The sequence below is a fragment of the Pteropus medius genome, unplaced genomic scaffold, assembly GCF_902729225.1.
Source record: "Pteropus medius unplaced genomic scaffold, Ma_sr-lr_union100, whole genome shotgun sequence".
In the NCBI taxonomy this organism is placed as follows: Eukaryota; Metazoa; Chordata; class Mammalia; order Chiroptera; family Pteropodidae; genus Pteropus; species Pteropus medius.
In genome coordinates, this window is record NW_024349801.1 from 1,514,151 (window position 1) to 1,531,357 (window position 17,207).

At 42.6% G+C, this 17,207-nt stretch overlaps 2 protein-coding genes, 1 long non-coding RNA gene and 1 pseudogene across 4 annotated transcripts; 1 reads left to right on the top strand and 3 right to left on the bottom strand.

The window, feature by feature from the left end:
- Positions 1–822: 822 nt before the first annotated feature.
- Positions 823–7,638, bottom strand: NUDT19 (nudix hydrolase 19). Of its 2 annotated transcripts, XM_039888620.1 has the most exons (3): positions 6,888–7,638; positions 2,775–2,985; positions 823–1,890 (listed from the first exon to the last, which is right to left on the bottom strand). In XM_039888620.1, exons 1-3 carry the CDS (start codon positions 7,599–7,601, stop codon positions 1,685–1,687), a joined length of 1,131 nt encoding a protein of 376 aa, XP_039744554.1. In that variant the 5' UTR covers positions 7,602–7,638; the 3' UTR covers positions 823–1,684. The 2 variants fall into 2 exon arrangements, with proteins under 2 accessions (XP_039744554.1, XP_039744555.1); XM_039888621.1 differs by lacking the exon at positions 823–1,890 and having other exon boundaries at positions 2,775–2,866.
- Positions 5,517–5,635, bottom strand: LOC120623170 (uncharacterized; annotated as a pseudogene).
- Positions 7,519–10,334, top strand: LOC120622874 (uncharacterized). The gene is made up of 2 exons (XR_005658579.1): positions 7,519–7,742; positions 9,652–10,334. It is a non-coding gene; the product is annotated as an uncharacterized LOC120622874 (long non-coding RNA).
- A 2,977-nt stretch (positions 10,335–13,311) lies between these two features.
- Positions 13,312–17,167, bottom strand: RGS9BP (regulator of G protein signaling 9 binding protein). Its single transcript, XM_039888622.1, has one exon. It carries the CDS (start codon positions 16,293–16,295, stop codon positions 15,588–15,590), a length of 708 nt encoding a protein of 235 aa, XP_039744556.1. The 5' UTR covers positions 16,296–17,167; the 3' UTR covers positions 13,312–15,587.
- Positions 17,168–17,207: the final 40 nt, after the last annotated feature.

Sequence of the window (17,207 nt, forward strand, 5' to 3'; positions counted from 1 at the left end):
TTAAGCATGTGTGTCATATGGCACCTGGCCAATCCCACTACTGTCCCCAGCAGGGAACAGATGGGATCCTCCTACTGCAGCACAAAAGGGATGCGTGCAGGCCAACTGTCTTGTGTTGGCTACAGGGAGGGGACCTGCTGGCTATGGTGGACCAGTGTACACTGCTGAAGTTGATCCTGCTCTGTCTCTTCTCTATGTGAGTTAAGCACTGTTCTATCCAATGCTTGTCTCTGTTGTGGTTTCCCTGGTGACTATACTACCAAGATGCAGTGAGCAGAAGTATTCAGATATCTGCTTTTAGTGACAAGCAACAGATGTCACTTACTGACGAAGAACTGGATTCTACTCCTGGCTGTGGTGCTAACTAGCTATGTGAATCTGTTTCTTAGTTTTCTCAGCAGCTCTTCCAGCTACATAACATTCCATTTTCTGTAAGAATTAAAGACTATGGACTATGCCCAAGGTCAAAAGTCAATAAGAACTTTTGTAGATTCAGAAGCCAGATGGAATGCTAACAGTATCTGGTTCTAAAATTTTACATATTGGAATCATTTACTGAAGAAAATAGATTTTACTCTAGATCGGAGTTTCTCAACCCTAGCCAGATAATTGTTGCAGGCAGCTGTCCTATGTATTGTGGGATATTTAACTGCATCCCTGGCCTCTCCCCACTAGGTAGTAGCATCTCACTCAGCTGTAACAACCAAAAAATGTTTCCACACATTGCCAAATGTCTCCTGAAGGGCAAACATGTCCCAGGTTGAGAACCACTGATCTAGATGTATTCCTCTAATCAGGATCAAATAATACACATAAACTTGATTCATCAATATACCTCTATCTTTTAAGTAGGAAAACTAAGACATGTCATGAAAAACGAAATCAATCATACGATGCATTATATCATCAAAGATTTAAAATACAACTGGTGTCTTAAACATTTCCCATCTTTAATCAATAAACATTATTCCTTTTAAGAGGTGAAAAAGTTACCCATATTAAAAATACTGAAACAAACATCATTATTAAACACCTTTAAATGATGAATAATTCTACATCTCTCTAACCTCTGTTTCATTAACTAGTGTTCCAGAGTGAAAAATAGTTCTGGCTTTTGTCATGGCTTCATTTATTCCTTTAAAATATTAACTAAGACATGTTTCTAATTTGGCAAACCTAATAACTAATGTCACTGGTTTTAAACAGAATTGGATCTTAATCATCAAGCTAAAGATATAACAAGAAAATGACACTATCACTTAAAGATTGTCTCAGTCTACTGTTCACCATGTACTCAAACACCCTTAAATTAACACCAGCAGAAAGTCTAAAAAATTCATGGACTGCTCTAAGCACATCAAGGAACATTTAAAGCATACTGGACATTTAAAAGATAATGGCAGTAGAACAGCTTAAACTTTTGATACCAGAACAATCCAGAAGTGGAAATCCTTCTGACATTCTTTTCTCCTTTTGGTAAGATCATTAATATTTTATACTTGTGTAACACCGTAAGGATTAAAGAATACAATAAGAGAGCTCCATAATATGCTTGAAATATGAAAGACTATACTATAATTTTTATAGGCACCAAGTTCCTTAAGTTCCAAGTTAAGTCTAGTCAACACTCATTATTCATAAGGACAATTTCAAGTAGCCAGCTTACAAATAAATAAGCAATACGCTACAAATGACTCTTATTTACTACACAGTTCTTAGGATAAACATGTTTATACTTTGACTGAACAGTCACATGGATACTATAATCATGGCGACTGTGTATCACTACTCGGTGAAATTTCTTGCCTTCCTTCATGAGTTCTTCAGAACTTTTTTCAGTGGACATAACATTTTCTACAAAGTATGAATCTTCTAAGTACAGCTCATCTCCTGAAAAATAATATTTTAATTCCATAGTTATTTTATAAAACATTCCAATATTTTAATGACATATAAATTAGTATTTTTTTTTAAATCTATTTCATGTGTTTGGAACCGAGAAAGTTTTTAAATAACCCTAATTTTATGAGTTTACCTCTATTTCTTTCTTGTGTTTTTAATTCTCATACTCCTTAGCTCTCTGTTCCCCAGCCAAGAATTTTCTTTGGGCACATAAATTTATGACTGGTATTTTTCATCATAAACTATAACTTTTATATAGTTCATGACTCTCTTTATCCTAGGCAGTATTAACAGTGGCGTTGATATCCATATATTTTTGGTGTTTCAATGTGGGGTGCTCTAATAATTTTAAGGTTAAATTAGAGAAATCATCATTTATCCACCAAAATTGCTAAATTATCCCACTGTAGGATGAGTAACAAACATTATCACTATTGTGAGACTTAAGACAGGTAGCCATAAGTAACAAAGGTCACAAAACCCCACTTTAAACTGCCACAAAACCTCCACCCTATACTTGCCCAAAAACAACTGACCATCAACAAACTCCCTAATTCAAATAAGCTGACAATTTACAAGTTCTCACAATTCAAAATTAAAATATAAAAAAGTGAGATAATATGAGACAAAACTTTGTCAGTCTAGGAAATATGTTCACATAAATGTGTATACATAAAGTAACTTATTCAGAACTTCTGGTTATAATAAATACTAAGGATATTTTATAGACTTTGATCTTATTTAAATAATAACCACTGTAGTATTTAAAACATGGACTGTAATTCATGTCTTTGTGTTGGCCAATACTGCCATACTATTATCATGAATTAAATGTGAATACCAACAAAAGCATTGATGCTTCACTGACTTACCTGGTAAAAGCAGGAGGCGGCATCCATCAGCACTTAATAACGTGATTGGCATCCATCTTTCCACCTCTTCTAACACATGATCCAAACAAAATCTGTGCAAGTCAGAGAGAGAGGCAAAGTTTTCAAGTCTTCTTATTTCATAGAACTGTGGGACTATCAACCAAATTTCTTCTGACATGAAACTTTTGATTGCCTCTGATGGAGATGACCACTGTGGAAAACAAAGGTAGAGTTCCTGAAGGTTTTTTTCCATAGACACTGCAACATTTGAGATCGTTAGATCAGTACCTAAGATATAATTAAAGATGTAAAATTAATTCATAGATGCACCTTGTTAAGATTCCACTGAGACAACATGAAAAGGTTTGCTGAAGAAAGCTCGGCTGATCCCAGTTAAGAGGTTGATTATTGGGATATTGATCCTGGGAACTAATAAATAAACCAGGATAGGTCACTAAGGGTTGACCTGTGAGAGTCGTTCAGCATAAAAGGCAAGAGATGCTGAGAAGGCACGGTAAGAAGACTCTGAAGTATAAACTCATGGCAGCGGATTGAGAATTTAGTGCCCATTTGTTCCTCCCACAAATAGGTGCCCTGGGTAGTCCCTGAAGATGTGGTTGTGGACAAGACAAAGCTCTTAGGCCCTATGGTGCCTTCAGCAACCAAAATGCAACGTGATGTGCCCCACATGTTGTAATGTGGGGAAAGAGGAGCAGTAGGAGCTTTCAGGAAGGTTAAGAGGCACAGCTCAGTCTACAGTCCCAGCAGTGTAATAATAGCAGGGTAGCAATCAGCCAGTGTTTGCCCATTTAACTTAAGTCACCTCACTGCTGTGGCATACCCTCCTTGCCAAGCATTCCTTCCATGTACATTTAGATAAAAAGAACTGATTCAATAATTACGGAATAATCCCAAAAGGCCTTTTTCTTTAACTGGTTTACTAGAGGAAAATTGATTCCCACACCTAAACCAGGAGTTGAAATCAATTTCTGCCTTGGATAGCTACAGGCCAAAGGTTTACAAGCTGCATATGCTTAAACATCCCCTAAGAAACCTATTAAATCTTCAGCCTATGTGGCCAGCAATCTAATGTTTAACAAGCACCTCAGGTTATTCTGAAGTTGGCTGCATTTTGAAAACAAAGCTCAGGCTTCAAAGGACCACCCAATCTTTAAGTAATTTATTAGCCATTCTGCTTTGTCAATTCTTTGTGAGTTCTGGGTTAAACAATAGCCATCCACCCACTTAATTCAACCTGTTCAGGTTAGTCTGAACCATAGATTAAACGAACTTATTATTTATTGGTTACCTGTTACTATAAGGCATTGCTCAATTACTTTATGTAAAATATTTCCAATCCTTAGGACAATTCCACGTACTGTCATTTTACAGATGAAGAAACTCAGGCAGCTATTCTAACTAGAAAATCTGGCTACTGGCTTTTAAAACCCACTGTTTTCACTAGGTTTTAGAACCTCAGCACTATTGACACTTTAGGCCAGATAATTCTTTGTTGTGGGCAGTTGTCCTATGTACTAAAGGATGTTTTACAGCATACCTGGGCTCTAGTAGAAGCCAGAAGTCCCCGAATTGTGACAACCGAAAATGTCTCCAGACATTGCCAAATATACCCAGGGGTTGGGGTGGGTGAATAATCCCATGCTGAGAACCGCTAACCTAGACCAGGTTAAGAATTACTTTTTGGAACCTACTCTTCCAACCATAAGTGCTATAATTACCTTCCCCTAACATAACATAAAACAGATAAGTGACAAAACCTATAAAACCACCATTTTTGAACATTGAAAAATGTAGAATTGTACTATGTGAAAAAAGAAAAACAAATGAGGTGAACTCAGTTCCAAGAATTTCCAGCTTTCTGCCAAAAGGTAATTCCCAGACAAAGGCACAAGAAGGGAGAACCTAATCAAAATGTAAGATTCTCACTGACTTGAAGAGACAAGGACCAGAGTTTAGGAAAACCCATACAAGCTAGAATTTGGAAGGCAATGTACCTGAAAGGAGGGAATCTACACAGAGTAGAACTCCAGAAATCTGCATAGGGTGCCTTTGAGTCTTCACTAAACACTAATCTACACATGCATAAGGTGAAACCACATGACACTGGAAAACAATGATTCCTGAGAAAAGGACAATTACCTGGGAGCTTAAGACTAATAGTCCTGGAGTTCATCTAAGGCCAAGAACTTTTCAAATTCCCTCCAACCCAGGTGCAGAGACCTTGCTGAATATAAGGGGCATTGTAGACCCCAGAAGGGTCATACATTAGAAGTGCAGGTATTAGCCTTAGAATAAAGGCTACCATAGACCCACCCCAAAATCACTTAAAAAATCAACCTCAAAAGGATCCATTTGCAACAACTTAACTTCCTGCCAGGAAAGGTCCAACAAGTCTTAAAAGAATATGACAAAATCTAGTACTCAACTAAAAATCACAATATCCAACATCCAATCAAAAATCACAAGACCCACAACAAAAACAGAAAAATGTAAACCATACCTAGAAGAAAAAGCTGTCAATAGAAAAACAAAATCACAGAAATGATGTAATTAGCAGAAAAGGACATATATGCAGGTAAAATAAAAGACATTTTTTCTCTCATTTTCAGTCTTTAACAGATTGACTTTTTTATTTTATTTTTTAGGTGAGACAACCCTTGGTTGACCTCACAGATTGCAAGGACCTTGTCAGCTTACAATCTCTTATTTTTTTATTTTTCATGCCCTCAGCACCTGGTCTTCTCATGTGGTCTCCCATCCAAGTACTAACCAGGCCCGACCCTGCTTAGCTTCCGAGATCAGACGGGATTGGGCTTGTTCAGGGTAGCATGGCAATAGACTCAGACTGACTATTTAAGGCAAAAAATAATCAGTGTATTAGAGAGTGTATAATAACAATAAAAGTCAAATGTATGACAACAATAGCATAAAGGGCAGGAGAGGAGAAATCTTAAGTATACTGTCATAAGGTTCTAACACTATACATGAAGCAAAAGATGTATACTGCAAACCCACAGAGGTATAGTTAATAAGTCAATAATAGAGATAAAGCAGAGTCCTAAAAATACTCAAATAATCCAAGTCAGGAAAAGAAAAACAGTGCAAAGAACAGACGGGAACAAATAAAAAACTAACAGTAAGATGGTAGATTTTAATCTAATCTTATTGATAATGACATAAATATAAATGATCTAAACACTCCAAATGAAAGGAAGAAATTGTCATTTTAGATAAAGACTATACGCTGCCTATAAGAAACACACTTTAAATATAAAGACAAAAAGGTTAAAAGTAAAGGATGCAAGAGGATATACTATGTGTCAGCAAATCAAATGAAAAGTAGAGTGACTATATTAATATGAGTAAACTTCAAATTTTAGAATAAAGAAGGATATTTCATTATAATCAAAGGGTCAATCCATAAAGCTTTAACAGTCCTGTCTATACAGCACCTTACAAAGGAGCTTCAAAACACATGAAGCAAAACCTGATAGAATTGAAAAGAAAAAGACAAATCCACAATTATTTGAAGATTTAAGCATTCCTCTCAGTACAGTATTTGATGGAACAACTAAAATAGAAGACCTGACAAATACTACCAAGGAATTTAACCTCATTTCATTTTTACAAACACTCCACCAAACAGAATATTCTTTTTGGGTGCGAAGGGTACAGTTACCAAATTATAATATATCCGTGGGCACGAAATACCTCAATAAATGTAAAAACAAACAAACAAACAAAAAAACCCCACTGAAATCACATAAAATATGTTCTCTGAAAAAGCAAACTACTGTCGGATGAAATGACTTAAAGTGCTTGGAAAGGGGCCTGGCGCCTAATCCGAGTTCTGCTCGGATCCTGGGACGTCCCAGCAGCCCTGCTCGGGGAGCCGCCTGGGGAGACAGAGTCGAGGCCTTGAGATTGTGAAGCCGGGGAAAATACTTCGCCAAGGTTCTGGCTTTGGCCTGCAGGGCTGGGGACCCGACCGCCTAGGTCCCATGCCCGTTCAGTCACTTATTGGCTGTATGGCCCTTATCAGGAGGTTCTGCGTGGGCCTCGGACGCCGGCCGCGCCGTGAGGACGCCCTACCTGGAAGCCCACCACCTCGGCCAACTCTGGTTCGACGGGCGGCGGCTCGCGCACGCAGCACAGGAAGAAGGTCGTGTCGAAGCGGTGGCTGCCATATCGGAAGAACGGCGTGAGCCAGATATTCCACTCGTGCAGCGCCCAGATGTCGGGCGTGCAGTCGAGGTGCTCACACAGGTGCAGGAAGTGGCGTGGGTCGCGGCGAACGCGGGCGCGCCAGGCGGTCACGTCGGGCGGCGGTGGGAGGGCCCGGCCAAGTTCCGGCGCGGCGGCCAGTGAGGCCCGGGGCCGCAGAATCAACACGCCCGCCTCCTCGAAAGCCTCGCGGATGGCGCAGATGCGGAAGGCTACGTCATACGGCAGCGCCGCGTCGTCCCCGTCGGCGGCGTCAGTTTCCATTGCGGGCAGCACTGGAAAGTCAGTGCGTGGGCGCGGACGGGTGACTAAGTTGAAGTACGGCGGCCCGTGATGGGGCGCGAAGAGGCGCAGCCAGTCAGCCGAGCGATCTGCCGCGTCCAGTGCACCGCCTGGAAAGACGTAAGCCCCGGGTAGGAAACGTTGCTGCTCGGAGCGCTGCAGTAGCAGCACCCGGAAGTCCTCGACGGACGGTGGAGGCAGCGCCTGGGCGGCGAGGCCCGGGTGTTTCCAACCCGCCGCTAACACCAAGGTGGCTGCCCGCCGCCACCTGCTTAAACTGGATCGCAGGAGTGCGCTCATTGCGAGTGGCGGCGCTTGGCTTCTGGTCTCCAAGTTCTGACACGGCAGGAGTTCATACACGCCGATCCTACCACCCCAGTGGCCTTTTTGGACGGAGGATGGAGGACGGAGACCCGTGTCTGCTAGGACGAACTCCTGAAGGTCTGTGGACGCGAGCGCCTTTCTATAGGAGGGGCGTGGCGCGCGCTTGAGCAAGCGCCGCCTTCAGTGCCCTGGTTCTCAGTCAGGTAGTTGTGACGAAACAAGGGCCATCACAAGGAGTACCACAATATCCTCACCCAGGTCTTCGGACCAAGAGCAGGAATGCTTATGTGTGCATGTTACCTGCCATGATAAAAGCACGATGCAAACCCAAGCCTGGTGACACCTACCCAACGAAAACCTGAGAACTAGGACTTTCTCCCTTTAAAATCCGGGTTGACACATGGCGTATCTCCTTTTGTAGGAAGTGGGTGGTGTCCTAGGGGCAGGTGTCTGAGCTTTGCAGGCTTACATGAATCCCACCAGTGATGGATGAACCAGATACCAAAATCATAAATTTCCCACTGCTCAGCCTGAGTGTGAAAGGTCCTACTTGAATCGTTAAGCCCCAGAATAATCTGGTGTTGTGGGAACCTTTTATTGTCAGTGCACCTGGGACCACCTTAAGCCTCTTAAGGCATTTGGTGATTTACACTTTCATGGTGTTATGGCGCCAATGATTCTGAGACCTACGGAGCCAATTGAGATTAATTATGAGCCTTTATTAGCCGGCCGGCGACCGACTCTCTACCACGCAGGGCTAGAGGAGTTCAGCCCCGCGCTTTCAGAGGAGGCAGCTGATAAAGCTTAAGACCATATCCTGGTGGTCTCCTGAACGAGCAAGCAGAGTACAGAAGTGGTATTTGGCTGTTAGCATATCTTTGCCCGGAACCACACCCTTAATTAACAAATAAATGAGTTACAGAAGCAGATATTGGCCATCTTCATATCTTATGCAACACACTTTCTAAGCCACACACAAACAAGTAGGACAACTTCTGGTATCTAAAGATAGTTCTTCCCTGTAGCTGACTTAGCTAGTAGGCTCACTTGAAAATTTTCCACCCTTAACAATGGGAGATGTTTAATCTAGGCCTAGAGCTGGAAATTTCCATCTGTTCCACATTTTTAGTGGCTGTAGGACTTACCTCCAAGAGAAATATTACATCTTAGAGACTTTTTAACTCTGAGTTTTCTCTCTTACAACTCCTTATCAGTCGCCAATAGTTTCTCCCACAATTACTATTAAAATTGATCCCACATTATGTTTTTAGGTCAGATATAGACTATATGTACTCTTGCTGAGTTTCATTTACAAGCTGTCATTATAATGTGTTATTTTGTGGGTGAATATCCACAAATGGCACCACCAGTATTTAACCTGATTTTTTTTAGCAGTATTTTCCAAAGGTGCAAATCTCTGTGTACTGACTACATTCCAGAAACAGAACCAGGCCACACTTTGGAAAAGTGCACATGGAGGTCAAAGAAGGACACATGCCTTACTGTGAGGGTCTGCCAACTTTCATCCACCTTTAGTCTACAGAATCCACAGTTGGGGACCCCTCCCTAAACTGCTTCCCTGTGGCTCTCTGCGAATTGGTTCAGAATCTACTGTAGAGTCTTGGTGGCACCCTGGAATCTGTATTTTTAACAATCTCCTACTTTCCAGACAGTTCCAGTGCTATGAGCCATGGGAAGCTGTTAATTCAGTCATAGTGACCTCAAATGCATATCTTCAGGCCATCCTGGAATCTATGGAGGCCTGCTTAGAACAGGACTTCTAAAACAACAAATATATCTGGAAGGCTAATGACAGTTGACTCTTCATTATTTTGTTCTGCTGGTCGTCCGCAGCTGTCTTTACAATAACAAATTTCTTTATTTGGTTTATAGCACATGCATAATCCTAAGAAAAAAGTGGTGCAAACATGTCCTGTGGCTTCTTATCTACTGCTCCAAGTGGGCTTTTGTTTCAGTCTCTCATTCAGTAAGCCCAAATTCATTTATGTTATCCATTGTTTATCAGGTTTTCCAGTTGAAAAAAGGAAGAGAACGTAATCTGCAGGGCTAGCCATGGAGAGATGACATCAGCTTGGAGACACAACAGTAACAGGAGAGTTTGTTCCACCCACCTGGAAACCAATGCCCATCACTGCCATGAAATGAAATTCATCTGTGAATGACCAGTAACATCCTGTGTACCAAAAATCACCACAAAAAAATTATTACTCAAAATGTTTCTTGAAAAAAAGTGTTTTTGAGGTTTTTTAAAAGTTCACAACATTATTTCTCAAAAATGTATTCCATTTATGAGACATTCTGGAAAAAGCAAAAGTATAGAGACAGAAATCAGATCAGTGGTTGCCAGAGCCTGAGGTGGGAGGAAAGGATATGGGGAACTTTTGGGGGGTAAGGGAATCAATCTATATCTTGACTTGGATGATGGTTGCATGATTGTATACATTTGTCAAAAATCAAAACTGCATACCTAAGTAGGGTGAATGTTGCCGTATTTAAATTATAACTCAATAAATTTGACTTCACAAATGTACGAATTCCAACTTCTAAGTCAACCTGAATTTCTCTTTGTAAACTTGACCTTTTTATTATGTACCTTCTCTCATTTGACAAGTTTTTCTAGTTTTCATCTTCAAATTGATTTTTTAGCAGATTTTACCTAAGTTATGGAAAATAAAATGTTTTCACATATATTGGTTCTTTTGCCAACCATCTCATTTTTCAGACTTTTAAAGTAGTATGATAAATAATAACAGCAGTGGGAGCTGACATTTATTGAGCGCTGTGCCTGGAAAATGTCTTATCTCAACATCCCTATGAAGTTTACCTTATTATTACTCCCATTGTAAAGATAAGGCAGTTGAGGTCAGAGAGATTAAGGAACTGCTTCGAATTTGGCAATGCTTTTAATCTCTATGCTAATCTGTCTTGACACTATATTTCAAAACTTGCTTCTGATTCCCTGGGGTAAGATTCCAAAAGCATTTTGCTTTGCTTTTGGGGGAAAGCAAAGTTGTTTCTCATGACAATTGAGACACTAACTGTTAAAATGTATATTTTAATAACAAAATTTTCTAGGTGATAAGTGCATTCAAATTTTTATTGTAAAAACAATATAACACTAAATAAAAACAATGAAAAAACACCATTCATAATCCCACCACCTTAATATTTTCATTTCTGTATATTTCCTTGTAGATCTCTATATGCCTAACACATACAAGCAGGGGATGCTCAAATTTGCCTTCTGGCAACAGCATGTTAAAAGGACTCTCAAATCATTTTGCCAAAAGGAGGTCTCATTTGGTTTATTTACATTTGACATATAAGCCTTAAGGTTATAACTTACACACTAAACAAGGATGCCCAAGATTTTATAGTACTACAATGAAAACACCTAGAATCCTCTGTGGAATGAGAAGAAAATAAGTAAGAGAGGAATGCTTTTCCAGAAATCCATCTAGCCCTCATGGATACAGGGTTGCAGCATGTGGTCAGTTCCTGCCCTTTTGGTCAGTTCCTGCCCTTTTGCCCAGTTCCTAAGAGCCAAAGAAAAGGTATTTGAATATGATCATTCATGTGGAGACCTGCTACTCTTCCCGGATTCTATCCTGCGTTAAAAGAGTATAGTCGTAGAAAAGCACTTGGAGATTTATAGTCCTGGTGTATTTCTGTACATCTCTTTATGTAATTAAATCTGTGAAGAGTAATCGTGTTGATCAGGACTTTCACTTCAATTCAAGTATATATGAAGAAGATTAAGAATATTTTTTTGATAAGAGTTTATTTGAGCCAAACGGATTACATATGCCGTGGAGCAAGACTGACAATGCTCCCAAGAATTTTTTTTTTTTTTAATCACAATAGTTGCTAGTTGAATCACTTATGCGTGCCTTTCCACCTAAGTTATAAACGCTGTATGTTATCTTTAATTTTTTATGTATTAATAAACATTTTAGTTAGAGGCATCATTCAAACAGTAGACACAAAGTCTTTAATTCTACCCTGGATCTGATGCCCCATACAAAACAACCACACTGCACTCAGGTTCCCTGATATCAGGCAGCCAGTGTAGTTATAGTTCTGAGGGCATCAGGTTATTTGCAGAATAGGATTCTCCCAGCCTCCATGACAAATAACAGGTTTTCACATCTGTAATTTCCCAGAATCAATTTAGGTGGTCTGACTGCTGGGTACAACAAACTGTTTAATAAATACCAGGCTTTCTTGAACTTAGAGTCTGAATTTAAATTCCTAATCTAATTTAAATACTATAAGTAGCATTTACACAAATTTGCTTTCAAGTCCATCTGCTAATTCTAATATAGACTAAAATCACAGTAAGCTTGGTTCATTCTGATTTTTAAAATTCATATGAAATTTTACCAACCGATTTTAGACAATAACCACCAAACTATAAGATTCCATTTCAACATGCACACACACACACACACACACACACACACACACACAAACAAAATAACTTTCTTGTTTAACTTCATTCTATTAAATGTCTTAAGCTCTGAAAGGGACCTTCGAGCTGATCAGTCAGGACCTCCTCCCCCCATTTCACAAATGAGGGAATTGAGGCACAGGGAGGTCAATGACTTGTCTGAGGTACTTGGAGAGAGAGGCAGAGCCCCCACACATTGTAGCTGGTCAGGCCTTGCCAGAGGAGGCTCGCCCTAAAGTAATGCAGAGGCCAGGCCTACAACACTTTATTTCTCAGACATATAGGCTCACACTCTGGGGCTCACTCTCTTAACAAGCATTCAATATAGAACAGAGAACTACATTCTGAAAAGCAACCAGTAGCTAAAAACATATCAATGTGCACATTGAAAAGGAAAATGCAGCATTATCAGGAACTTCATGCAAACTAGAACTCTTTTCAACCAAATCTACTTTTTAGTCATTCGACATCACACATCTCTTACGCAGCTTACTGTAAACCTTAGGTAAATCATGAAGCTTATGCTCTAATTTTATTTACCAAAAAATATTTTCCCTTGTGGCATTTGAAGTTCTTACAGCACATAAAAAGAATTTTCCAGTAGGCATTTTTCTCCTACAAACATGATTAGATTTTTGTATTTGTTTGTTTGCTTTAACTGTTTTTAATAGCAATCGTTCAAAGTTCTCATGATAAGTGCCTTAACATTCCAAGTTCTTGTTTTGTCAGACAGCAATATTGTTTTCCCAAAAGAGAAGCCAGGGATGTCATAGGTATTTAATTTCACAAGAGACTTAAGATAGTGTTTTACTTTGGAAGTAAAGATCTATCCTTTAACTTGTACCTTTAATTTAGGAAAGTAGATGTTCTCTGCCATAGCCTTTGACATTGACTTCTTCATGTATATCCTATATTAAACATTTTGATTTTTTTCTATCACTTGTATCATGGTATAACAGTATACCAAATGTTTTTAGAAAATTAATAACTTTGATATCAAACACCTAAATTGAACCAGTCTTCTATCAAAAAGCGATCTCTTGAATTACATACAGCCTATTGCTCAAGCAGAAAGCAATTTTGCTTGCATCATATTGCAAAAGTTCTAGTAGGCAGTAATAACTCCAAATAATGCCGAATGTTCCAAATGTCTAAAATTTTCAAACTCAGAGTTGTTTAGGTTAACAGGTTCTCAGGATGTTTATTCTAATTCAGTTGTGTTTTTTTTTTTTTGGCAACATTTTATCGCTAATTTCAGTGAGCAGAGGACTCTTAGAATCAGATTGCACATATAATACTCAAGGATCTGCCAAGAGGATGGAATGACAACAATTAAGTTTGCTTGTCCCAATTGTTCTCTGTGGATTACATGATTTCTGATAGGTTGTTTCCTTAACAGGTTCTGCCGAACAATTTATTTTTTCATGAACCAAAACACCTTGATAAGAACAGAGAGTCAGTCTTAAAAAGAGGAAATTCTATTCAGGGCTTGGTTTTTAGGGATATTTTCCAACATTGGGTCACAAAATGCCCCAGCCTCCTCTTGCCTGAGATGAGGCTGGGGCATTTTGGGGAAGGTGGTGGAGATTCCATGTGTTATTGTGTGTGGGAGGAGAAAGGAGGAGAATTTAGAAAACTTTCTGTGTCATCTCTGAAGGTACTTTGGACAGTCAGGTGCAAAAGAATTTGACATTGGCCCCTGTTCAGTTTCACCCCTGACTGGGAGAGGCAGAAAGAGTTTTTAATTAGTTATTGTCACAAAACTTTTAATTGGCTTAAGACCTGCGGGTCTTTTAAAACCATTATCGCAGACACATGCAAACATCTCATATTCTGAGGTGCTGGAACCTGTGTGCTGAGGAGTGAGAGTGAGCTGGGAGGGTGGCTTGTAGGAGTGGATGCCCAGACAGCACTCCTGCTATTTGCCTTTGCCCCTTTGCCCTCCAAGTTGCCTTTTGAAAAACTGCCAATGCTTTTCTCCTAGTCCCCTTTCTCATTTCCGGAATTAAAAAAAAAAAATCTCTGTTTTCAGTCAAATCAAAGCCTTTGAGTTTTATTCCAAATTATTGCCTTTAGAGAGTTAAATGCATCTCGTTTCTCAACAGATGCTCTCTCTGGACCACAGGTAGGAGGTAGCAGCACTCCTCAGGCAAATTCCAGCTTGAGACCTGGAGTGTTTTCCACATTTCCTTATTTATTAACCGAAAGCAGCAGCACCCACTTAACTTATGTCATCTACACCTGTGGTTCCAGCAGTTTTTGCTATGACCTCCTGCCTTCAAGAAGATAGATTTTAAAAATAGATTCAGATGTATATTTACAAATAAGACTGCTATGTTTGACTCATTGTCAGGTATAAATTCGTGACCAAATGCCCTTTATAAAGAAAACAGTTTTGATAGTACACAATATGGTTATGTGACTTTCAAATGATTGTTATTTTTAAAAAGCTTCTTAAATTCCAAGTTAAAGCTGCTACATTCTAACCCAGTCTCAGGATTAATTGGCTCAAAACCTCTCTGTGCCAGTGATGCCACTATACCCAGGAGAGGGGGGGGGAGGCTGGGGTCAGAGAGATGTGCATCTCCTTCCAAAGCCAGCTCTCCTACTGGCCAGCAAGCAAATTCCAAGGGATAGATAGGATTAAGGGCTTCAAAGAGGATTCCCCAGCCCTCCCCTAAAGGAGGATCAAAAACTCTGGTCTAGTTCTGGAACAAAAATAAGCCCCAGCGAAGGAGAAAGTCCTTATTTAAACAGCATGTGGCCTATCCTGAAGCTTATACTCTTCCCAAGTTGGCTGGGGAGTGTCTTTTTAAATAGGCAGTGTGTGCAGTGGAGGGCGGCTTCTACCGTGCTTCTCTGGTTTTACAAGCAAAGTCAGACCCTCTCTAGCTGCTTTTGTTGACTCACGGATAAGCTCTGCCAAGAAGTGCAATCGTTCGCAGTAGAGAAAGCACTTTGCATGAACTTCTTTTTGCACTCTAAGCTTAGGCCCCAAAGGATTAAGGTAATAAAAACTGCTTACAGCTTGTTGCAATCTGTCTCCTGTCCAGGAAGAACCCCCCACCCCAACAAAACAGGCCCCCTCTCCACATTTCATTTCACCTCATCCCCTTTTTCAAACTGCCCCATGGGAGTCTCTAGTGTAAACACGCCCCAGCAGCACACGCGGTAACTCATTAACTTAGAGGAATCTGGGGGCACTGTGGACGGTTTTCTATTAATAGAGGATAAAGCTCCTGCATACATTAGTGGTAATGCCCTGGCGGCCCGCACAAAATTAACTCCTCCCAGGCCAGCAAGAGGAAACCGCGTTCCGCCTAGGCAGATGTTTGCCTGAAACGCGCGTGTACACACACGGGGTTTTAGAACCTCTCCCCTTATACATGCCAGATCCCACTCCCATCTGAGTCCTGGCAGTAGCAGTCATTCTGGGAGGGATGTCTCTGAGGAAGGAACAGTGGTGCCTAGGGGCCATCGGGTGTCGTCAGTCAGCTGAGCTTTGCCACGCACACCGCCAGGGCTACAGCCGCCAGCAGCACGGCGCTGAAAAGGGTGGCGGCGATGGCCTTGCTCAGGTCGCAGGGCGCTGTCCGCTCTTCTATGGACACAAAGCCCGCTGAAGAGGCGCCAACGCTGGACGGGAGCTCGGCGCCCGCCGCCTGCCGGGCCTGTACTGTCCAGCGGGGCACGTTGACCTTCATCTCCATGTCGTGGCTCATCTTGCCCACTTGAAGGATCTCCCGCTCCAGCTCTCGCAGGTCGTTTACATCGAAGTCGCATTCTGCCTCGTGCCGCAAGCTGCGGGCGCTCAAGGCGCGCGCGGCTACGCCCCCTGCACCGCCAGTTACGCCTGTGCGCACGAGCGGCCGTCGAGGCGTGTGCAGTGGGAACGCGGTGCCAAGCGCCAGCGCGCGCCGCATGTCGGCTTCTAGCAGGTCCAGGCAGCCGGAGAAGGCCACCCAGAGGCGCTCGAACTCAGCGCGCTCCTCGGTGCCCATGCCCCGGTCTCGCAGAGCGGTGGTCAGCTGGGCGCCGGTGGCCACCGCCAGCTCCTGCGCCTTATGGCGCGTTTTCTGCAGCTCCTCACGCAGGTTCTGTGAGTCCGCGGAGCCTCCGACGGTTAGCACCAGGTGGTGGTAGCATGCGGTCGCCTTGTTGAGCGCATCCAGCAGAGCCTTGCACTCTTCCTTCGCCATGGCGGTGCGCTCCCGCGCAGCTGGGTCGCGTGCGCCCCTTTCAGTTTTACGCCTTCAGCGCGGCAGGACGCGGCCAGCCCTACCGGCGGCCCCGGGCCGGACCGCCGGCGTGCTCCTCATGGTCCAAGACTAGCTCGGTGCTGCCGTGCTGTCGATGGATCCCGCTTGGGACCTGCGACGTGCGCCTCTGAGTAGCGGGCGCGGAGAGTCCAGTTAGCTGCCTCCCGTCCCCTTGTCCATCCTCCCCAGATACGCTCCGAGTCACAGGTCTAGTCTCTGCACCGCCCTGGTCTCCACGGTGGCCCCCTGCGAAGCCCGGGTTGCGGTCCCATCTTTTCGTGCTGTCTCCACTGCTAGCCCGCTGCCGAGCTGCGCGCTCCGCCTTAGCCGCAGCCAAGGGCGGCCGGGTCGTGTTTCTTAGGATCCACCCACCCCCGCCCGTCCTTACAGGGCGCTTCCATCTCTGGACAAGGGATAGGCGGAGCCCCGCGCGGGGAGGTCACGTGTAGGTCCCCCATCTCCCCCTCCTCCGCACCCCATTGAAGTTCTGGAATATTAACGCTCGGCAGATCTAACCCTTCTCTATTTCACGGATTGGGAAACCGAGGCCCGGGTTAAAAAAAAAAAGGGGGGGACCTAGGTCACTCGATAGTGAAGGGACTAGAACCTAGGGACCCGGACTCCCAGACCCTATCAGCAACAGGAGTGGTGTGCCTCGTAGGCCTGGGCACCTCCATTCTCCAAAGCTAGCAATAAAGGGCGATCCACAGGGTAGGATGGCTCCCAAGTCTCCCCATCCCGATTAAGCCCGCTTTCCAGAGACGGAGCTTGGACCCTTTCCCTAGTGTCAAATGGGCTTTCGGCCCCGCCCCCTCCCGTTCCGGGCACGCGCAGTCGGCGGTTCTGGGCTTG